This window comes from Budorcas taxicolor, chromosome 5 (genome assembly GCF_023091745.1).
Source record: "Budorcas taxicolor isolate Tak-1 chromosome 5, Takin1.1, whole genome shotgun sequence".
Taxonomy (NCBI): domain Eukaryota; kingdom Metazoa; phylum Chordata; class Mammalia; order Artiodactyla; family Bovidae; genus Budorcas; species Budorcas taxicolor.
The window spans coordinates 128,128,759-128,150,413 of record NC_068914.1 but is presented as its reverse complement, the minus strand read 5'-3'; the positions used below and the strand labels follow the sequence as shown (position 1 = coordinate 128,150,413).

At 38.6% G+C, this 21,655-nt stretch overlaps 1 protein-coding gene across 1 annotated transcript in view; it reads right to left on the bottom strand.

The window, feature by feature from the left end:
- The window catches only part of LMNTD1 (lamin tail domain containing 1), a 52,252-nt gene that overhangs the window by 7,045 nt on the left and 23,552 nt on the right, over nucleotides 1–21,655 (bottom strand). Inside the window, exons 4-7 of the mRNA XM_052640612.1 lie at nucleotides 8,445–8,631; nucleotides 6,941–7,060; nucleotides 1,707–1,921; nucleotides 582–747 (exon numbers count right to left, since the gene is read on the bottom strand). Coding sequence (XP_052496572.1) covers nucleotides 582–747; nucleotides 1,707–1,921; nucleotides 6,941–7,060; nucleotides 8,445–8,631 — 688 coding nt within the window. The remainder of the gene's footprint in view (nucleotides 1–581; nucleotides 748–1,706; nucleotides 1,922–6,940; nucleotides 7,061–8,444; nucleotides 8,632–21,655) is intronic.

Here is a 21,655-nt window from a genome sequence, read left to right as displayed (position 1 = left end):
GTCTATTGAGAAACAAAATGTACTTTTAACCACACTTAAAGAATCCTATGTCCTCTTGTCATTCATGATGTTCTTTTGATGATGCATTCAGACACCTGATGCAAAGAGCCAACTCAATGGAAAAGTGCCTGATGCTGGGAAAGACTGAAGGCCAAAGAAGAAGGGGGCAGCAGAGGATGAGGTGGTTATATGGCATTACCCACTCGTTGGACATGAATCTGAGCAAAATGCGGGAGATGGTGAAGGAGAGGGAAGCCTGGCATGCTGCAGTCCATGAGGTCTTGAAGAGTCGGACATGACTTAGCAACTGCACAACAACAATAATAACTCAGACACTGTGCTAGAGCAGAAGTATTAGGTTGGCTAAAAGTTTGGGTTTTTCCGAGCCATTGCATGGAAAACCCGAACGGACATAATAAGTCAACAAGCTCATGGTACTGACTTTAGAGGCCATCTATTCTTGAGGATATGAATAATTTTTAACACTTAAGAGACTTTTATTACTTAACCACATTTTTACTAGTTCTACACACACACATACATCACTTACCTCCCATTGGAATAATATCCCTTTGACCTACCTGGACTGAATCAGTCCGGGTTGACCTGGGCTGTCTGTTTAAGCTGTGTTCAGCCATGGCGGTGCTGTGAGCATCGGTCAGTGCACAGTAGGGGTGTGCAGGGACATCAGGACTGTGGCACCATGGGCTGCGAGTGGGGAAAAGGGTTGGTGGGATTTCTTTTTCTCTGTAAAAGAAAAATTTAGCCCAAATTGAACTGGAAAGCCACTTCACCCAGTGAGGTGAATAATGAAGGCTCCATTAGAGAGAAAGCGTGTTCCAAGTTTAGAGAGCATGGCTTTTCCAGTCTTGTGAGCAGCACTGTTATTACATCAGAAGCATCTGACTACATATAAATAACATAAATTCTGTACTTTCAGGCACAGCCCCCTCTTGATCCAAGATGAAAGTGCTAGATGATGCAAATCTTCCTCCACCTAAGCTCTATGAAAGGCATGGTGATGACTTCCTCTCTGCACTGCCCCTTGGCCTTACTGCTAACAGGAGGGCTGTTATGAAATGAAACAACCTGCGGGAGGGGGGTGTCTTAATATCAATTAGTGGAAATTGCCGACCTTTATTTTCTCATGAGCGTGTCTCTGCTTGCTCTGTGTTTTTGTGTTTCAAAACATAAAAGCTATTATGGTTTTTATGGTCCTATTCAAAATAGAAGTTTTTTTGTTTGTTTGTTTTTATCGATTTATCTGTTCATCACATTGTCACCCAGTCATTCCCACCTGTTCAACCCTTATTAATTGTGGGAAGAACTCAACTAAAAAAAAAAAATCAAACAGACTTCCCTGGTGGCTCAGTGGTAATGAATCTGCCTCCCAATCCAGGAGACATGGATGCGATCCCTGATCTGGCAAGATCCCACATGCCAAGGAGCAACTAAGCCCGTGTGCCACAACTGTTGAGCCTGTGCTCTCGAGCCTGGAGCAGCAAATACTGAGCCCACGTGCTGCAACTACTGAAGCCCACATGCCCTAGAGCCCAGGCTCTGCAACAAGAGCAGCCACCACAATGAGAAGCCTGCGTACCACCACTAGAGAGTAGCCCCCACTCTCCACAACTGGAGAAAAGCCTGCGCAGAAATAATGACCCAGCACAGACAAAAATACAATTAAAACGAAGAGCAACTTTTACCTCTTAAGAGAAGCTTGAACTTGTTCCACCTGGCATTTTGAGGACTCTCTCTTAAACTGATCTCGTTTTTCTTTAGTTGTAGTTGCAACTGCTGGCCAATTAAACATGTGCCGTTGAGGTGTTGCACTTATTATTGAACATCTGTCAAATTCGATGTCAGTCTCTAATTTTTCCCATGCTTGCTTCCAGTGAATGGGAGTGTACCAGGCAACAGCCTAACAAAAAGGATTCATTAATATTAAATACTATTAGAGTTAAGTTTTTAAAATGACATAGGCTTATTGCAGGCTTCCCAGATAGCTCAGTTGGTAAAGAATCTGCCTGCAATGCAGGAGACCCTGGTTTGATTCCTGGGTTGGGAAGATCACCTGGCGAAGGGAAAGGCTGCCAACTCCAGTATTCTTGGGCTTCCCTTGTGGCTCAGCTGGTAAAGAATCCTCCTGCAATGTGGGAGACCCCGGTTTGAGCCCTGGGTCGGGAAGATCCCCTGAAGAAGGGAAAGGCTACCCACTCCAGTATTCTGGCCTGGAGAATTCCATGGACTGTATAGTACATGGGGTCGCAAAGAGTCGAACACGACTGAGCGACTTTCACTTCACTTCACTTCAGGCTCATTGCAATAAAATTTTAGTCAAACTGTAATGTCATTTATGTACTGTGAAATGATTAGTGAAACACATAATGAGGCTATAGTGAGACATCCTGCCTTAGTTTCCAACTCTGAAAATTTCAAGCTGCATCTACGCAGGCAGGTTATTACTTACTCCCTTGGAATGTGTCCTCATATGTAAAACGGGGAAGGTGGTGGCTATATGACAGCATTATGAGATTCAATTAAGCTACTGAATTTCATAATTAAAAGGAACTGTGCAAAAAGTTATATTAATAAGTTAAAATTTAATAGTTAATATATTTGTATATTATATATTTGTATACTATTTTATATAAATTAAATATAACATAAATATTAAATATAATATAAATATATATATATTAAATATGGGGCTTCCATGGTGGCTCAGTGGTAGAGAATCCATCTGCAAAGCAGGAGACACAGGTTCAGTCCCTGGGTTGGCAAGATCCCCTGGAGAAGGAAGTGGCAACACACTCTATATACATATATTATTTGAGATGGGAAAATGGGTGTTAAAACTAAAGACATGAAGAGGAAACCACGTTCTCCAAGCTAGAATCCTAGGTGGGGAGTTTGTTTTGGTTTCCTGAATACGTGGCATGTATAACATATACGTGTAAAAATCATTCAGAAAAATCATGTGTAGGGACTGATAATTATGTGTTTGTTCAACAGGGAAAGTTAAGCACTGCAGTGTACCCCATCTACTTGTTCTTGTGATCTGTTTTTAGCTTATAAAATTATAGAGGCTTAGATTGATGTTGTATCCATTGAAAAACCCTCTGTATGCCTTGATAAGTTAAACACACATAAAGACAACACAAGGCAAGTTAAGCTAGGCAAAGAAAAAATTTAATTTCATAGATCACAGCAGAAAACCCCACTTTTGGTTCAGGTCATCAGTTAGGGATTCTCCTCTTTTGCAGCTCAAATAGATATTTTTGTGGAAAATATGTTAATCATCTTTTGAGTGAAATCTCTCTCAATTAGATTGTAAGCCTTTCCTAGCCAAGAGCAATATTTTATTTCTTCCTGTATTATAAGGGACTTAAAAATATCTACTGATAATTACAATGATAATGTGATCAAATAAAATGATATAGTTTTAATCTCACTTCTGAAATGTTGACCATATGAACCTTGTGGGCTATTTTTAGTACCTAACAGAAAAATTTTTGGAGCTGGAATATCTGGTTTTATTTTACTTTTGCCATTTTGCCAGTCATGTGATCTTGAGAAAGCCATTTAACTTTCCAAGCCCCATTTTCTTCCTTTGTATAATGCTTAAATAATCTGAGAATCAAAGGAGATAATGCACATATAAACAGCCCTTCATGAGTTGATACAGCACCAGAATTCACTGAGAATTCCATATTTTCTGAGAACAATGTATTGGGAAAATTCAAGGCATTCAGTCATATTAGATGCCCATTCAATTTTTGACATGAAATGTAGAGGCTACAAATCATATAGGACAAAAAAGTGGTTTCTGAAAAAAAATCTAGCCTTGTTTAAAAGTCAATAGCCTCATAGAATCATAGTGATTGTACTATGTAACCTTACATGAACTCCTGACAAAGCAAGACTAAATCTACCTTTATATTACACCATATGGTTTGTAACTGATCGAATATTAAGTATTGCCAAGTTAGTGATGAACCAAAAAGTAATCTGTCATACTTTATTTTAGGTTTCTATTTTTAGAGTTGGACACAACTTAGTGACTGAACAATGATATAACTTCTCTTTGCCACACTTTTTTTTTTTTTTTTAAGTATTTTTCAAGTCCAGACTCAGGACCTATTCTAGTCTATGTCATTGTCTACTATTGTTCTAGTCAGATTTCAGGTTCTGTAACTTTCCCCACAAGATATTAATTATTTTCAACACACGAGTTATATCAACAGAAGCAATTCCAGGATCGCAAAGAAAGCCTGGATCTGTTTTCCAGCATGTCTATGGGAATGTAGCAATCTATCATTTCAAGAAAAATTTGCCTGGCAACTGCAGATAGTGAGATCCAGTATCACTGAGGTGAGAACAGGAATTAATTGTTGTTTAAAAAAAGGGGGGGAGAATTTTGTGCTTATATTAGGGCTTTTAGATTGACAATGTCACACCTCAGTGTAGTTAATGGAAATATTTTCTATTTGAATTAAATAATGCTGATTGCTTTACCATGGGGTGGAAATTCCAACAGGAACTGACCTTTAAAAAAAGACTTGAGCTGATGCCTGAAGGGTGAGTAGGAATTAATAGGTAAGTAGAGGAAGAGAGAAAGAGTCTATGGAGACGCAAAAGCATGTGCTAAGGCCCCGTGGCTTGAGGGAGCAATTAAGTACTGGAAAATAAGAGAAGCCACAGGGAGGTGTGAGTTAGGGAGGAGGAAAGGGGCAACACACTATGATTCAAGTCAACTGGGTGAACTTCTCTCATCTGCAGACTCAAAACAAGTGCTTTATGCCCTCTAATGTTTTTCTTGATCCTCTCCTTTACAGGGTTGAATCTCTAATCTGAGTTGCCACACTCTGTGCACCAACTTCTACTAAAGCATTGTTTCACAATAATGCAATTATTTATTGTTTCATATCAATTTTTACTACCAGACTCATGAGTTTTCTGAGGACAAGAATCGTGCAACAATTATGTTTTTTTCCCTAGCTTCTAGCACAAAGCTTGGCAGATAATAAATATATGTAAACATTTTCCATATGAATCAACCAGTTTAACTCTTATATTAGCAGACAAAATTACTTGTGTTTACATCACCCTGAAGAAATGGTCTGAACCTATATGTGCCAAGTAGATCAAACCAATCAGTAAAAGGAAAACTCAAAATGCCAAGTTTAATTCAGTGGCAAGGAGGGACAGTTCACTAAAATGTGCCTTCCAGGAGCTCAGGGACCTTGTCTGTCTGGTTTAACACCCAGTGCTTGGGACACTGTACACACAAAGTGTCTGACTGTGACCCCATGGACTGTAGCACGCCAGGCTTCTCTGTCCATGGAATTCTCCAGGCAAGAATATTGGAGTGGGTTGCCATGTCCTCCTCCAGGGGATCTTCCAACCTAGGGATCAAACCCAGGTCTCCTGCATTGCAGGCAGATTCTTTACCATCTTGAGCTACCAGGGAAGCCTAAAGTGTTTACACAATGGCTAAATGGGTGGATAAATGTGAAAGGTCTGAAACAAGAATGCCTTAATCCTAACCTGAGTTCTGCTAATGATTTCTTATGAAGGTGAGTAAATAACTTAGATTACATAACCTTATTTTCCCCATCAGTGACAACTACTGGAAGTATTATAGAATTCAGTTTGTGCCCATAGAAATATGAGACAGTGAGTGAGTAAAGCCTGCAAATTTACATCTAAAGAGTGTTCACTCCATCTAATGCTGTGTGTTCTCACAAAAAGACATTAAATAGCTCTTAATTAATTAGCAAATCTACTCTGAAGGGACAGTCAGGTATAATACAGCAAGAAAGAAACTCAGAAATAGATTTTGATCAATATATTGTATGAATTAGTAATTATAGGCTTGGGGTAAGAAAAGGCAGAGATTAAAAAATCTAAAGAATGGCTTTGAGAAAGGAGTAAATTTTTTCTCATAAAAAGGGATACATTTACACTTTACTGGCATGTTTTGAGGTATATATTTAGGCTAATATTATACCAAAAAAGGCAGAGTGAAAGTATAAAATTGCAGAATATTGGTAATGAGTTATATAGAGTTATTTTTTAATTTATTTTTTAATTGAAGGATAATTGGTTTATAGAATTTTGCTTTCTGTCAAACCTCAACATGAATCAGCCATAGGTATACATATAGCCCCTCCCTCCTGAATCAGAGTTATTTCTATAGACTTAATTTGACAGTGAATAAAGCATAATGTGTGTGTGTGCTTAGTCACTCAGTCATGACCAACTCCTTGCTACCCAGTGGACTGTAGCCCACCAGGCTCCTGTGTCCATGGGATTTTCCAAGCAAGAACCTTGGGAGTGGGTTGCCATTTCCTCCTCCAGCAGATCTTCTCCACCCGGGGATCGAACTAGCGTCTCTTGCATCTCCTGCATTGTTAGGCAGATTGTTTACCACTAGCGCCACCTGGGAAGCCCGAATAAAGTATATAGTGGCCACAAGTGAGAGTCTATAGTCCTCTGAGAGTAGGAATCTTGACCTGTGTTACATTCCCAACATTTATCACGCTTATCACAGCCCTGGGAATAGAGAATAATCTCAACAAGCAATCGAGAAATGGAGAAACTAATAGAAGAAAGCCCACATGTGGTTCCTTCCTTTCTCATCCTTCTCTTCAGGAGAAGGCCAAATGCCATAAATAAAATCCATGCTTGATTCTGAAACTTGAAGTCACTTCTAGAAACACAGGATATTAAAATTATCTTTGCCAAACTATAAGCACCTCTTTGGCACTGAAGAGAGGCTGCTACTGATTTGCCTGACATGTTATGACAGTTAGTGACGGTTCTTTCCAAGCGTTTAAAGATGAAAAACTCATTGAGCGAGCTAAGAGGGGAAAGGAGGACATAAGCAGAGCTATCCATTCTTATTAAAAACTATTATTAAGGACTGGACACTGACTTCACCGTTAGGTTTGCACAGGATGGTTGTACAGTTTGGGCCTGTGTGAAACCTGTTGTGTTCCTTCCAAAGAAAATCAGATGGTGACTGATACTTTATTTCAGATGCTGCTGTCCAGACCTGTAGGAAAAGATTTTGTTAATGACAATTGCTGGTGGAGTTCAATGTAGTTTTATAACTGTAAGAGTTATTGCAACACATCTTTTAAACAGGTGAGTTTTTATTTTTAAGATTAAAAAAATCTTTATTAAATTTGGCATAATGTTGCTTCTGTTTCATGTTTTGGTTTTTTGGCTTCAAGGTATGTGGGATCTTAGCTTCTCAATGAGGGATTGAACCAGCACCCCTGCATTGGAAGGTGAAGTCCTAACTACTAGACCTCCAGGGAAGTCCCAGGGGTCTTTAAAATATACTGACATCCAAACCAGTCAATCCTAAGGGAAATCAACCCTGAATACTTGTTGGAAAGACTGAAGCTGAAGCTGAATTTCCAATACTTTGGCCACCTGATGTGAAGAGCTGACTCATTGAAAAAGACCCTGATGCTGGGGGAAGATTGAAGGCAAAAGAAGGGGCTGGCCGAGAATGAGATGGTTGGACAGCATCACTGATTCAATGGACACACACCTGGGCGAACTCCGGGAAATGGTTAGAGGCAGGGAGGCCTGGAGTGCTGCAGTCCATGGGGTTGCAAAGAGTCAGACATGACTTAATGACTGAACAACAGCAATAATCTGTAATGTCAAGTTGTGTAACTGCAAAGCTAGTGTGTGTAGTTTAGAGGGATGCCTGAGAAAGAGGGAGGAGCCCTTTAGAATCACCTTTTTGAACTGTGCTGTTGGAGAAGACTCTTGAGAGTCCCATGGACTGCAAGCAGATCCAACCAGTCCATTCTAAAGGAGATCAGCCCTGGGTGTTCTTTGGAAGGAATGATGCTAAAGCTGAAACTCCAGTACTTTGGCCACTTCATGCGAAGAGTTGACTCATTGGAAAAAACTCTGATGGTGGGAGGGATTGGGGGCAGGAGGAAAAGGGGACGACAGAGGGTAGATGGCTGGATGGCATCACTGACTCAACGGACATGAGTTTGAGTGAACTCCGGGAGTTGGTGATGGACAGGGAGGCCTGGCGTGCTGCAATTCATGGGGTTGCAAAGAGTCGGACACTACTGAGCGACTGAACTGAACTGAACTGAAGCAAACCTTCTCTTTCCTTTCTTTTAAAGACTATACTGCTTAGTTTTATGAACTTAGATATTTCATTTTGATAGTTAAAGCATAAAAACACCAAGTATTGTATGCCAAGTTGAAGAAAGCTGCAGAAATTTAATTATGATAATTTATTTTCAGAGATGGACAAAGTGACACAATTAACTAACAACAACCCAAAAATCACAGTTAACAGAGAGATCAAAGAAACCACCAGTGCTAAGCCACAGTCTGACTGGGGAAATGAACCTTTTCCTGTACAATTCTAGTTCACAGCATTTATATCTTATACTCACTGTTACTGTAGAATTGGCCTGCATTATGATACCGGGAAGGAATCGGTAGAGAGAGATTGTTTGTCCATCCACATTTTGTTGGAGAGTATGATTTCCAATTTCCAGCTCTTTGTCGGGGGAAGAGTTAATGAGCTTCACGAATAAACCCTTGACATTCACCTCAGCTATTTTAATGTCTCCAAGAGCACTAGCAAATAAAATGCAAAGATTATAAATTGCATTCAGAGGAGCGGGTCTTTAGCTCACTTTAAGAACAGAAAAATAAATATGCTTTGGAGGTTGTTGCTGAGCAGTGTATTCTGTTGGACAAAATCCATGTAGAAATAGTGTATTTTGTGCCCTAAGCAAATGGTGTGATTTCTTAGTTCTGCATGTTTATCTATGGAAAAGAATTAATTTTATATAAAATACTTAAAGAAAGCTTTAAAAATGCTTCAGATACCAAGGTAAAGATGCCATTGTTGGCGTTTAGTTGCTAAGTTGTGTCCAACTCTTTGTGGACATGGATGGATGTAGCCCATGGGATTCCTCTGTCCCACCATCTTTGTCCATGGGATTTTTCAGGCAAGAATACTGGAGTGGGTTGCCATTTCCTTCTCCAGAGGATCTTCCTGACCCAGGGTCGAACCTGTGTCCCCTGCATTGCAAGGCAGATTCTTAACCACGGGACCACCAGCGAAGCCCTGAAGATGTCATGCCATGCCATGCTAAGTTGCTTCAGTCATGCCTGACTGTGTGACGCTATGGACTGTAGCCTGCCAGGTTTCTCTATCCATGGGATTCTCCAGGCAAGAATACTGGAGTGGGTAGGTTGCCATGTCCTCCTCCAGGAGATCTTCCTGATCCAGGGATTGAGCCTGCATCTCATCAAGTCTCCTTCATTGGCAGACAGGTTCTTTACCACTAGCTCTACCTAAGAAGTCCAGAGATGCCATAGGAAGGCGTAATTATTATTATTTAAATTTCTTACTGTTCTTCACAAAACCACTGAGATATAAAACTCTGCGGTAGGTCAAGAGGAAAGTTAAACTAGTTTATTTCTGATAAAGTTACTGTGAACATGAATAGCATCTATGTGCTTAAAAGAATTCTGCAAATTTAAAACAATATATAAATATAAGATGGTACTTTTTCTAATATGTGTTGTGATCTTAGCATGTACCAGGGACCAGGCTAACCATTTATATATAAGCATTTTTCAAAGTGTGGGTCACAGCCTATTAGTACATCATTAACTTCCTTTGGTGGGTTAGCGTCATCATTTTAAAAATGGAACCAGTGATATAAACCATACTTATGACATGCCAGGGACTTTTAAAATATTATATTTCTATATAGTTATAATTTTATTTCCATAATTCCAAAATCCAAAACTATCTGAAAAACCGAAAGCTTTCTTAAAAAAAAAAAACACCAAAAAAAGATTTAAAGCAAAATTTGACTCAATTCCTTTAATGGCAAAATCTGATCTGAAACTGAGACAAGGTTAGTTATAGTCTTCATTCACAGTTTGTGTGACTACTCATCAGTTTGACTGTGGAAAGATTACTGCTTGATTTTGGATACTTCTCTCAGCCCTTTTGGGGGGTTAGGTCATATGTGCTCTAGTCACTATATTACTTTCTTAAAATCCTCCAAATTCTGATTTTGGAAACATGTAAGTCTTCAAGTATTTTGGTGAAGGCATTGTGGACTGGTACTTACTCATTTAATTGTCACAATAAGGCTACATATTTCTTATTGAAGGTGACTATCAAAAATTTGAGAAATATTGCATCATCTCATTTAATTCCCACAACAACCCAGTGAGACAGGTGCTATTTTTAATCCCACTTTATGAATAAGGAAGGGACTTCCCAGGTGGCACTAGAGGTAAAGAAACTGCCTGCCAAGGCAGGAGACATATAAGAGACATGGGTTCAATCCCTTGGTTGGGAAGATTCTCTGGAGGAGGAAATGGCAACCCACTCCAGTATTCTTGCCTGGAGAATCCCATGGACAGGGGAGCCTGGTGGGCTATAGTCCATAGGGTTGAAGAGTCAGACACAACTTAATTGACTTAGCATGCACGCCCATAGATCAGCAAACTGAGGTTTAGAGACATCAGTCACCATGTCCAAGGTCATTCAATAAATGTTAGTGTTTGTTCTTCTGTTTCAGCTAGTAAATTCTCAAAGAGGTTTGATCAAATCATTCAAAATGTTCAAATCTTGCATACAACGTGGTGGTTGAGCACTGTTAGAACACACACACACACAGAGCACAGATTGCTGACTCCAGATGAATCAATGGTCTCCAACCACCCCTGGCTCCTTAGTCATCGGCAGCAAATTGTGATCACGAACTGAGCCATCACATTCTGTCATTCCTTCAACAACGTTCAAGTCCCTGTCTCATGTCTCGATCTTTACTGTCAGAAAATGATCTAAGAAAATAGGGCCATCAGAGATAAGTGTGTTTTCCCGCTTTCGCCTTAGAAACAGGTTCTCTCCTGCCCATAGTGACCTCTTCGTCCCAGCCACCTCTTTTCAGTGCAGGAGGAACCCTTCTCCATCGGAAGTGAAACTTGTCTTACCGCCTCCTCCAGCTGCTTCGGTGTTTCAGTCCCTTTCCTTCTCTTCTTTTGACACTAACCTCTCCCTTAAACTGCCTCTCTCCCCCCAAATATGTACATATCTGCCAAGTGCTACACCATTCAACACAGAAAAAGACAATTCTCACAGTCCTCTTCCACCTCACACTGCCATCACAACCCAGCTTTAGGAAAGACAATGTCATGAATTCATCTCTTATTCACTTCCTCAACCACAACAGTGTATTTCTGCCTTAGAACAAGATGATCAATGCCTTCTCAGTTGGTGAACTGAGTGGTAACTTTTTTTAAATTGAGGTATAATTGACATATAACATTATATTAGCTTTGGGTATACAACATAATGATTCAATAATTGTACATAAGGCAAAATGATCATAAGTCTAGTTAACAATGATCACCATATACAGCTACGATTCTTTTTCTTGTGATGAAAACTTTTAAGATCTACTCTCTTAAAAACTTTTCATACAATGCAGTGTTACTGAATATTGACTATGGTCACCATGCTGTACATTATATTCCCATGACTTATTTGTTTTATAAACGGAAATTTGTGGCCCTCCTTTTCCCATTTTGCCATCCCCTAAAAGGAGATCAGCCCTGGGTGTTCTTTGGAAGGAATGATGTTAAAGCTGAAACTCCAGTACTTTGGCCACCTCATGCAAAGAGTTGACTCATTGAAAAAGACTCTGATGCTGGGAGGGATTATGGGCAGGAGGAGAAGGGGATGACAGAGGATGAGATGGCTGGATGGCGTCACCGACTTGATGGACGTGAGTTTGAGTGAACTCTGGGAGTTGGTGATGGACAGGGAGGCCTGGCGTGCTGCAATTCATGGGGTTGCAAAGAGTCGGACACAACTGAGTGACTGAACTGAACTGAACTGAACTGAACTCCTGCTTTTGGCAACCAATCTTTTCTCTGTATCTATGAGTTCTTTTTGTTTTTTGGGGGTGGGGGGGGGTTGGGTTTCACTGGTGAGGTCATATGGTATTTGTCTTTCTCTGGCTTATTTTACTTAGCATAATGCCCACAAGACCCATCCATGTTGTTGCAAATGGCAAAATTTAATTTTTTAACAGCTGAATAATATTGCATTTTACATTTTTACCACACTTTATTTACTCATTAATTTTATTTATTTTATTTACTACTACTACCACTGATTCACTTTATTTACTCACCCACTGACGGACATTACAGTTGTCTCTAGCATCCTGGCTATTGTAAACAATGCTGCAATGAACATGGTGGTGCACATACCTTTTTGAATTAGAGGTTTTGCTTTCTTTGGATAAATATTCAAAAGGGGATCTGCTGGATTAAATGATAGTTCTGTTTTTAATTTTTGGGGGGACCTCCACACTGGTTCCCATGGTGGTTAAATTTACATTCCCACCAACTCAGTCTCTGCCTTCACGCCTCTGCGGTATTTGCCTCTGCCCAATAGTCTCCATTCGCCATGTTTCCCCAAGGTCACTGTTTTCCTTCTACCAGGCTGGGTGTTCCTTTTCAGTCTCTTTTTCAGATTTCTCTTCCTTCACCCATCTCTCAGATGTTAATCCCTGGGGTTCTGATCCTCTTGTTCCATCACGCTCTACACAAGAGCTATCACCCATGAACAGGGCTTTCAGTAACGTTAATACACTGATGACTGCTACATCTAAATCTTCTTTCTGCTGAGTTTCAGATCCACAGAAACAACTGACCCCCAAAGAAGAGAAGACACCAACGGAACCTCTAAATCAAGCCCCAGACTGAACTCATCATTTTAGAAAAGTAGGAACCCTACTCCAGTGAGTTTCATCATTCATCCCATTGGCCACGCCTGAAACTTCTATTACTCTCCTGGTCTCTTATCCTTCTTGCCTTATCTGTGACAACATTCTGTTAGTGTTATTCTTTAGTATCTTCTCTCTATATTTCCTTTTTTCCATCCTCACTGCTGCTGTCTTCATTAGGTTCTCATCACTTCTGTGTCACATTGTAACGACGTCCTAACTGGTTTCTCCAGTCTTGCTCCCTTCCCTCCTAACCATTCAACATTTTGCTTCCAGAGCAATCTTGGTACAAGAATAAATCCTTCAAAGTCTGACCATTTCTTTCTAGGGAAAACACCAGTGTCACAGCATGGACATAAGGCCCTAAGTAATCTATCAGCCTCTTTAATTTCTTTTTTTCCCTATTTCCTATTTTGCTTAAACGGTAACCCCAAGAATTTCTCACAAGACTTGTCATAATGTATGTCATTGTATGCTTACCCACTGCCTATGCACGTTATATTCCCTCTTCTTGTTCCCCAACACTCGAAATGTTCAGACTTCTTAATACTTTCAGTATCATGGGCACAAAACATCTCATTGTTATTTTAAATTGATTTCCCCTGATGGAAATCAATTGAATTCAGTTGAATAAGCTACTTATTGGCTACTCAGTTTTCTTCTTCCGAAAATTGCCTTTTCATAAAATTTTGTCCATTTCGATAGAGATGTTTTATATTTTTATGATTGATTTATAGCATAGCGTTTAAGTATACACACATTTTCAGAAGAAGAACTGTGTGGTAATAAGTGGGTATTATCCACGTTAAGTTGCTATGTTGGTAATAATTTGTTATGACAGCAAAAGGAAAGTAACACACACTTATGAATTTTAGAATCACTGTGCTGATGCTTGCAAGTTTTGGTCCCAAAACCCTCACTAGAGATTTATTTCAGTGTCTTCTGGTTTGTATTTTTCTGTTGATAAACCAACAGTCAACTTTTTTGTTATTCCTTTGAAGATGAGTGTCCTTTCCTCTGACTCTCTAAGATTTTCCTTTCTTCTTCTGTTTGAGAAGTTTTTCTACAGTATTCCTAGGGGTCCCTCCCCACCCCCACCCCCACCCCCGGATCTTTTCTCTTGCTAGGAGTAGGTAGTGCTGCTTATATCTGTGGCTTGATGTCTTTCACTTTAGGGCAAATTCTCTGCTGTACTTCCACCAGTACTGTTCTACCTCAATCTCTCTTCTCCTTCAGTTCTGTTCAGTTCAGTTCAGTCGTTCAGTCGTGTCCGACTCTTTGCGACCCCATGAATCGCAGCACGCCAGGCCTCCCTGTCCTTAATGACTTCAATTGCAAGAATTTAGATTTTTTTAAATGTTGGCCTAATTTGTCCTTATGCTTGGTTTTATTTTTTTCTGTTTTTTCCCCCTAATTTCTTTGTTCTCTATAATTCAGTCTGGATTTTTTTTTTTTTTATTAAAGGTAATTTATTTTATTTTTTTTAAAGAATAACATATTTTGTTTTATTTTATTTTTTTTTTTTTGTGGCAAACTCTTTTTTTTTTTTTTCAAAACATCAAGTTTATTGTCTCATCGAAATTACTGCTAGTTTATACCCAGCTTGGGTATAGTCTTTTTTTTTTTTTTTTTAAGATGATCAAATTTGTGTTTTATTATTTTTTTTCTTTTTTTTTTAATTTTAAAATCTTTAATTCTTACATGTGTTCCCAAACATGAACCCCCCTCCCACCTCCCTCCCCATAACATCTCTGTGGGTCATCCCCATGCACCAGCCCCAAGCATGCTGTATCCTGCGTCAGACATAGACTAGAGTCTGGATGTTTTTTTCTGAGAATGTTCCCATTCAATAATTCTCTCTTCTGTTGCATCAAATATATTGTTAAACTCATATACTTTTGAAATAGTGATTTCTGTTATAGGATTTATTTTATTTCTAGAAATTCCCATTGATTCTTTAATTTTAGGTTCCAATTCTATGCTAAAAATATTTATCTTGCCACTTAATTTCTTGACTATTTTAGACAATGTTGTTTAAAAATCCCTATCAGATAACCATAATATCTGGGTCACCTAGGCTTCTTTTGTGCTTATTTTTAATCTTAGCTTTGGGTCAAGTTTTACTGCTTGTATATCTTGTTATGTCTGACTTGGTGCCTAGTATCAATATGATATACTAAACTTTGCAGAGGTACTATAAAGCTATGTATAATGTTTTGGCAGCCATCGACAGTCGGGGGAAATCGCTTTAACCCAATCAGGGTGTGAAATAATTTAACACTAAGCTTTGGCCCAAATTAGTAGTAGTGTTAGTTGCTCAGTCCAACTCTTTGTGACCACCATGGATTGGAGCCTGCCAGGTTCCTCTGTCCATGGAATTCTCCAGGCAAATATTCTGGAGTGGATGCTATTTTCTTCTCCAGGGGATCTTTCTCACCCAGGGATCAAACCTGTGTCTCCTGCATTACAGGGAGATTCTTTACTATCTAAGCCACCAGAGAAGTCCAAATATAATGTAAGTGCTATATAAATAGTTGAAGATAAGTGGCAAATTCAAGTTTTGATTTTTGCAATTTCATGGATTTTTCTTCAAGTATTTTCCATATGAAGGGTCAGCTATACTTTGTTCTCTCCAAATATCCAATTCCTAGCAAATGTATAATACTATATACAGTTTCAAATTAAACTGAATTAACAGGATGGGGTTTTTTTTTGTTTGATTTTGCTTTAATCTGTAACATACTGCCATGAGTCTTTGGATGTGGTATTTAACCAAAAAGGCTGAGTATGGTCACTCTCTGTATGGAAGGTGTAAATACATAAGGTGACAACATTATTGTGTACTATTTTTAAAACATGATAAAGGGCATTATCAACATTATTCATAATTTAAATATTATGTATACATTAGAGATCATCTACATATTAGCAATTATGTATGAGGAAATTTTTACTAGAAAATAAAAACTTTATAATGTTCTTATGCAGTGCTTCAGCAATTAAATGTTTTATCTGAAGAATCTATGATATAAAAATTAGAATCAAAATTTTATTTTTTGAATGCATGGCTTGTAACCCACAGAACTGAGGAGTATATTGTTTGGTCAGGGTCTTATTAGTTTAAGAAGCAAAAAATTTAAGAACCAAAACATGCCACCATTAAAAATACTAAACCTGAAAATAATGTAGCTAAAAGTTAAATCATTCTGTCCAGTAAGTTCCAAAAAATTCACACATTTCAAACATTAAGGCAACATTTCCCCAACCAAACAGTACTTCATAAAAATATATGTCCCTTCAAAACATTATATACATAGTGACAGTAAATTTAGCTAGTTGCAGTCTTACTTTGCCAACAAAGGTCCGTCTAGTCCAGGCTATGGTTTTTCCTGTGGTCATGTATGGATGTGAGAGTTGGACTGTGAAGAAAGCTGAGCACCGAACAATTGATGCTTTTGAACTGTGGTGTTGGAGAAGACTCTTGAGAGTCCCTTGGGCTGCAAGGACATCCAACCAGTCCATTCTAAAGGAGATAAGCCCTGGGTGTTCTTTGGAAGGATTGATGCTAAAGCTGAAACTCCAGTACTTTGGCCACCTCATGCAAAGAGTTGACTCATTGGAAAAGACTCTGATGCTGGGAGGGATTGTGGGCAGGAGGAGAAGGGGACGACAGAGGATGAGATGGCTGGATAGCATCACTGACTCGATGGATGTGAGTTTGAGTGAACTCCGGGACATGGTGATGGACAGGGAGGCCTGGCGTGCTGCAATTCATGGGGTTGCAAAGAGTCGGACACGACTGAGCGACTGAACTGAACTGAATCTTTAATACATTAATAAAGTATCACATATTACAAAGAATTTATACTAGGTGCATGCATGTATGTGCAAGTGGAATTAGAGTTTTAAGCTCAGCTTTCACTGAGTGAAGTGAACGTCCTTCTTTAGTGAGTTCTCGTGTCACACACATAAAGTGGCAGTGGGATCGCTTCTTCCCACTTCTCTACAGTACTGGAACTGCACTTCTTCAGGTGGTCAGCCATTTATTTTGAATATAGCCTTACTATTGGATGTACTTTTGAAGTTATAACTGAAAATCTGGGATGACCTTCCTTCTTGACAGGCCCTGAAATTCAGTTTTTATTCATCCAGTCTTGTGAGACTGCCAAAGTCTCTGATTAAATTCTCAGCCTCTTGGTGGTGGTAGGTTAGTCACTAAGTTGTGTCCAACTCTTGTGACCCCATGGACTGTAGCCTGCCAGATTCTTCTGTCTCTGGGATTTCCCAGGCAAGAATACTGGAGTGGGTAGACACTCCTTTCTCCAGGGGATCTTCCCAACCCAGGGATGGAACCTGAGTCTCCTGCATTGCAGGTGAACTCTTTACTTCTGAGCCATCAGGAAAGCTAGTGAGACTGCCAAAATCTCTGATTAAATTCTTCAGCCTCTTAGCTGCTGCTTTCAAATCGACAAGTGTTTTGAGGAGAAAAGTGGCTCCAAGTGTCAGGCTATCACTCTGAGTTCCCTCTCGTAGAAGAGGGCTTGTGAGAATAAAGGAGATTTATATGAGGATAAAGGAGAATAAATTAAGATCTATGAAATCTTAATCTACACTAACAAACTGCTTTCAGCAGTCTCATTTTATACCCATACTACATTGTACGAGGATGCCTATTTTGTAGAGGTTCGTTTGTGCACAATTTATATACCAGTTCTTTTCTTTTACATTAGCATTATGGTTCTTACTAAGTTATATATATAACATTTTTATGGTTCTTTGATAGCCCTTGAATTTCTCAGTGTCATCCTCATTCCAGTGCTATTGAATTCTCTGTGGGATGTTTTCATTTCTTGACAGAATTCCTTTTTGTTTTTCATACTTGCCTTTTCTGCCTGGGATGATGAGCAGTAGGTTGAGTTTTTCTTTTAAACAGATGAGACCCTAGGATATCTCAGTTATCCCTTTGGTATCTGTATGTATTTGGATATGTATAGTTGCTTTTCAAAAATGTCCTATTATTCAAGTGAAATGTTTATTCAGTAATGCTAAATTTTTATTTTATGTATATAAGTAGAATAGATTAGCTTTTCTGAAAGAAAAAATACTATTGTCCATATCATGGATAGTAATTTCATTTGCCTTCCTTTTGATATAATGCCAAAAGTTATAGAAAAATACTTCACACAATACAAGGAAATTCACAGAGCCAGGGCTGTTAGTCTGCTATCACACAGCCTTTAATAGTTATCTTTTTTCTTCCCTGTAAGCCCTCCCATTATTTCTTTAGTAGGAAAATGAAACCTCTGCTTATAAGTTGTGTGAGATGGGCTGAGTGTAGAGTGCTATACTAAACATTCTGTCAGTAGCCTTTGCATGGTCTTGATTTGTAGATATTGAAAAAACAAATGGCCATATCACTTATTATTTAAATGATAATTTTTCATTATTTAAGCTCTAATTTCTCTACTTGTAGGATTCTACTTGATAGCTCCATGCTACTTATCTGCCTTTAGGGTTTTGCTACTCTAAAGTTTATTAAACTTATCTTTAGCATTTCAGTTCCTTCAATATGCAAGTATTTAACATTATCTGAGAAGACTGAGACCTATGTTTATAGCTTCCATTAACAAAAGGAAAGATGAAGATCACATGATCACACTTTTTACAACAGATGCAGAAAAAAAATTTTTGACAATATTCAACATCTTTCCACTATAACAACTCAAAACATAGGTAGAGAAAAAACATACCTCAGCATAATAAAGGCCATATTTGAAAACACCTCAGCTAACACAATCAGTGAGGTAAAACTTCCTTTAAGATCCAGAACAAGGCGAAGACATACAAGTGCTATTTAATAGCACTGGGAGTCTTACCCAAAGCATTCAGGCAAGAAAAAAAAAAGTGTCAGATCAGAAAGGAAAAAGTAAATCATCTCTGTTTGCAGAGATTTTATAAGTAAAAAACCCTAAGAACATCACAAAACAAATTCATTAAATTTGTAGAATACAAAAATCAACATACAAAAATCAGTGATGAGTCTGGACACTAACTAACCAAAAGGGAAATTAAGAAAACAATCCCATTTACTTGGACCAAAGACCTAAACAGACATTTCTCCAAAGAAGACATGCAGATGGCTAACAAACATTGAAAAGATGCTCAACACCACTCATTATCAGAGAAATGCAAATCAAAACCACAATGAGGTACCATCTCACACTGGTCAGAATAGTTGCTATCAAAAAACGTCTACAAACAATAAATGCTGGAGAAGATGTGGAGAAAAGGGAACCCACTTACACTAGTGTGACTGCAAACTAGTACAGCCACTATGGAAAACAGTGTGGAGATTCCTTAAAAAACTGGAAATAGAACTGTCATATGACCCAGCAATCCCACTGCTGGACATACACACCAAGGAAACCAGAATTGAAAGAGACATGTGTACCCTAGTGTTCATCGCAGCACTGTTTACAATAGCCAGGACGTGGAAGCAACCTAGATGTCCATCGGCAGACAAATGGATAGGAAAGCTGTGGTACATATACACAATGGAATATTACTCAGCTATTAAAAAGAATACATTTGAATCAATTCTAATGAGGTGGATGAAACTGGAGCCTATTATACAGAGTGAAGTAAGTCTGAAAGAAACACACCAATACAGTATATCAATGCATATATATGGAATTTAGAAAGATGGTAATGATGACCCTATATGTGAGACTGTGAAAGAGATACATATGTAAAGAACAGACTTCTGAACTCCGTGGGAGAAGGTGAGGGTGGGATGATTTGAGAGAATAGCATTGTAACATGTATATTACCATATGTGAAAAAGATCGCCAGTCCAGGTTCTATGCATGAGACGGTGCTCAGGGCTGGTGCACTGGGATGACCCTGAGGGATGGGATGGGGAGGGAGGTGGGAGGGGGGTTCAGGATGGGGGACACATGTACACCCATGGCTGATTCATGTCAATGTGTGGCAAAAACTACTACAATATTGTAAAATAATTAGCCTCCAATTAAAATTAATTAATTTAAAAAATCTCATATACCTTAGCAATGAGAGAACAAAATACTTAGGTATTAAGTTAACAAAAAAATGAAAGACTTATATACTGAAAACCATAAAACACCAATGAAGGAAATTTAAAAAGACACAAGAAAATGGAAAAAATATTCTTCCATGTTCATGGATTGGAAAAAGTAATGTCAAAGTGCTCATACTAACAAAATCAATGCAGTCCCTATCAAAATATCAATGACATTTTTAAACAGAAGCTGTAAAAAACAATCCTAAAATTTATGTGAAACTACAAAAGACCCTAAATAACCAAAGCATTCTTGACCAAGGACAAAGCTGGAGATATCACACTTCTTGACTTCAAATTATATTTATATAATTTATATTATAATTTATATTATTTTTATATAATTTATATTTATTTATATAAAGCTGAAGTAACTAAAACAATATGGTACTAGAATAAAGAAAGACAAATAGACCAGTGGAACAGAACAGAGAACCCAGAAAGGAACCCATATATTTATGGTCAACTGCTCTTCAATAAGAGGGCCAAAAGCAAGGATAGTCTCTTCACAAAATGCTGGAAAGTGGATAGCCACATGCAAAAGAATAAACTGCACCTCTATCCCACAATATACATAAAAGTCAACTCAAAATGGGTTAAAGACTTAATAAGACTTGAAACCATAAAACTTCTATAAGAAAACGTAGGGGAAAACCTTCTTGACATCAGTCTTACAATAATTTCTTATTGTCAAGAACTCCGACATTCTTTGCTGTCTTAGGTAAGATACCAAAGCACAGGCAACAAAAGCAATTATAGAAAAGAAGACTGCTGGGAGAAATACAAATAACCTCAGACATGCAGATGACCCCACCCTTACGGCAGAAAGTGAAGAGGAGCTAAGGAGCCTCTTGATGAAAGTGAAAGAGGAGAGCGAAAAAGCTGGCCTAAAGCTCAACATTCAGAAAACGAAGATCATAGCATCTGGTCCCATCACTTCATGGGAAATAGATGGGGAAACAGTGGAAATGGTAACAGACTTTATTATTTTGGGCTCCAAAATCACTGCAGATTGTGACTGCAGCCATGAAATTAAAAAACACATGTTCCGTGGAAGAAAAGCTATGACCAACATAGCTGACACATTAAAAAGCAGAGACATTACTTTGCCAACAAAGGTCCATCTAGTCAAGGCTATGGTTTTTCCAGTAGTCATGTTTGGATGTAAGAGTTGAACTATAAAGAAAGCTGAGTGCTGAAGAATTGATGCTTTTGAACAGTGGTGTTGGAGAAGACTCTTGAGAATCACTTGGACTGAAAGGAGATCCAATCAGTGCATCCTAAAGGAAATCAATCCTGAATATTCATTGGAAGGACTGATGCTGAAGCTGAAACTCCAATACTTTGGCCATCTGATGCAAAGAACTGACTCACTTGAAAAGATCCTAATGCTGGGAAGGATTGATGGCAGAAGGAGAAGGGGACGACAAAGGATGAGATGGTTGGATGGCATCACCGACGCAATGGACATGAGTTTGAGTAGGCTCCAGGAGTTGGTGATGGACAGGGAGGCCTGGTGTGCTGCAGTCTATCGGGTCACAAAGAGTTGGATATGACTGAGCGACTGAACTGAATCTGAGGATTATCTCAAACTAAAAAGCTTCTGTATAGCAAAGGAAACAATCAACAAAATGAAAAGGCAACCTACAAAATGGGAAAAATATTTGCAAATTATATGTGTGATAAGGGGTTAATATTGAAACTACATAAAGAATTCACACAACTCAATAGCAAA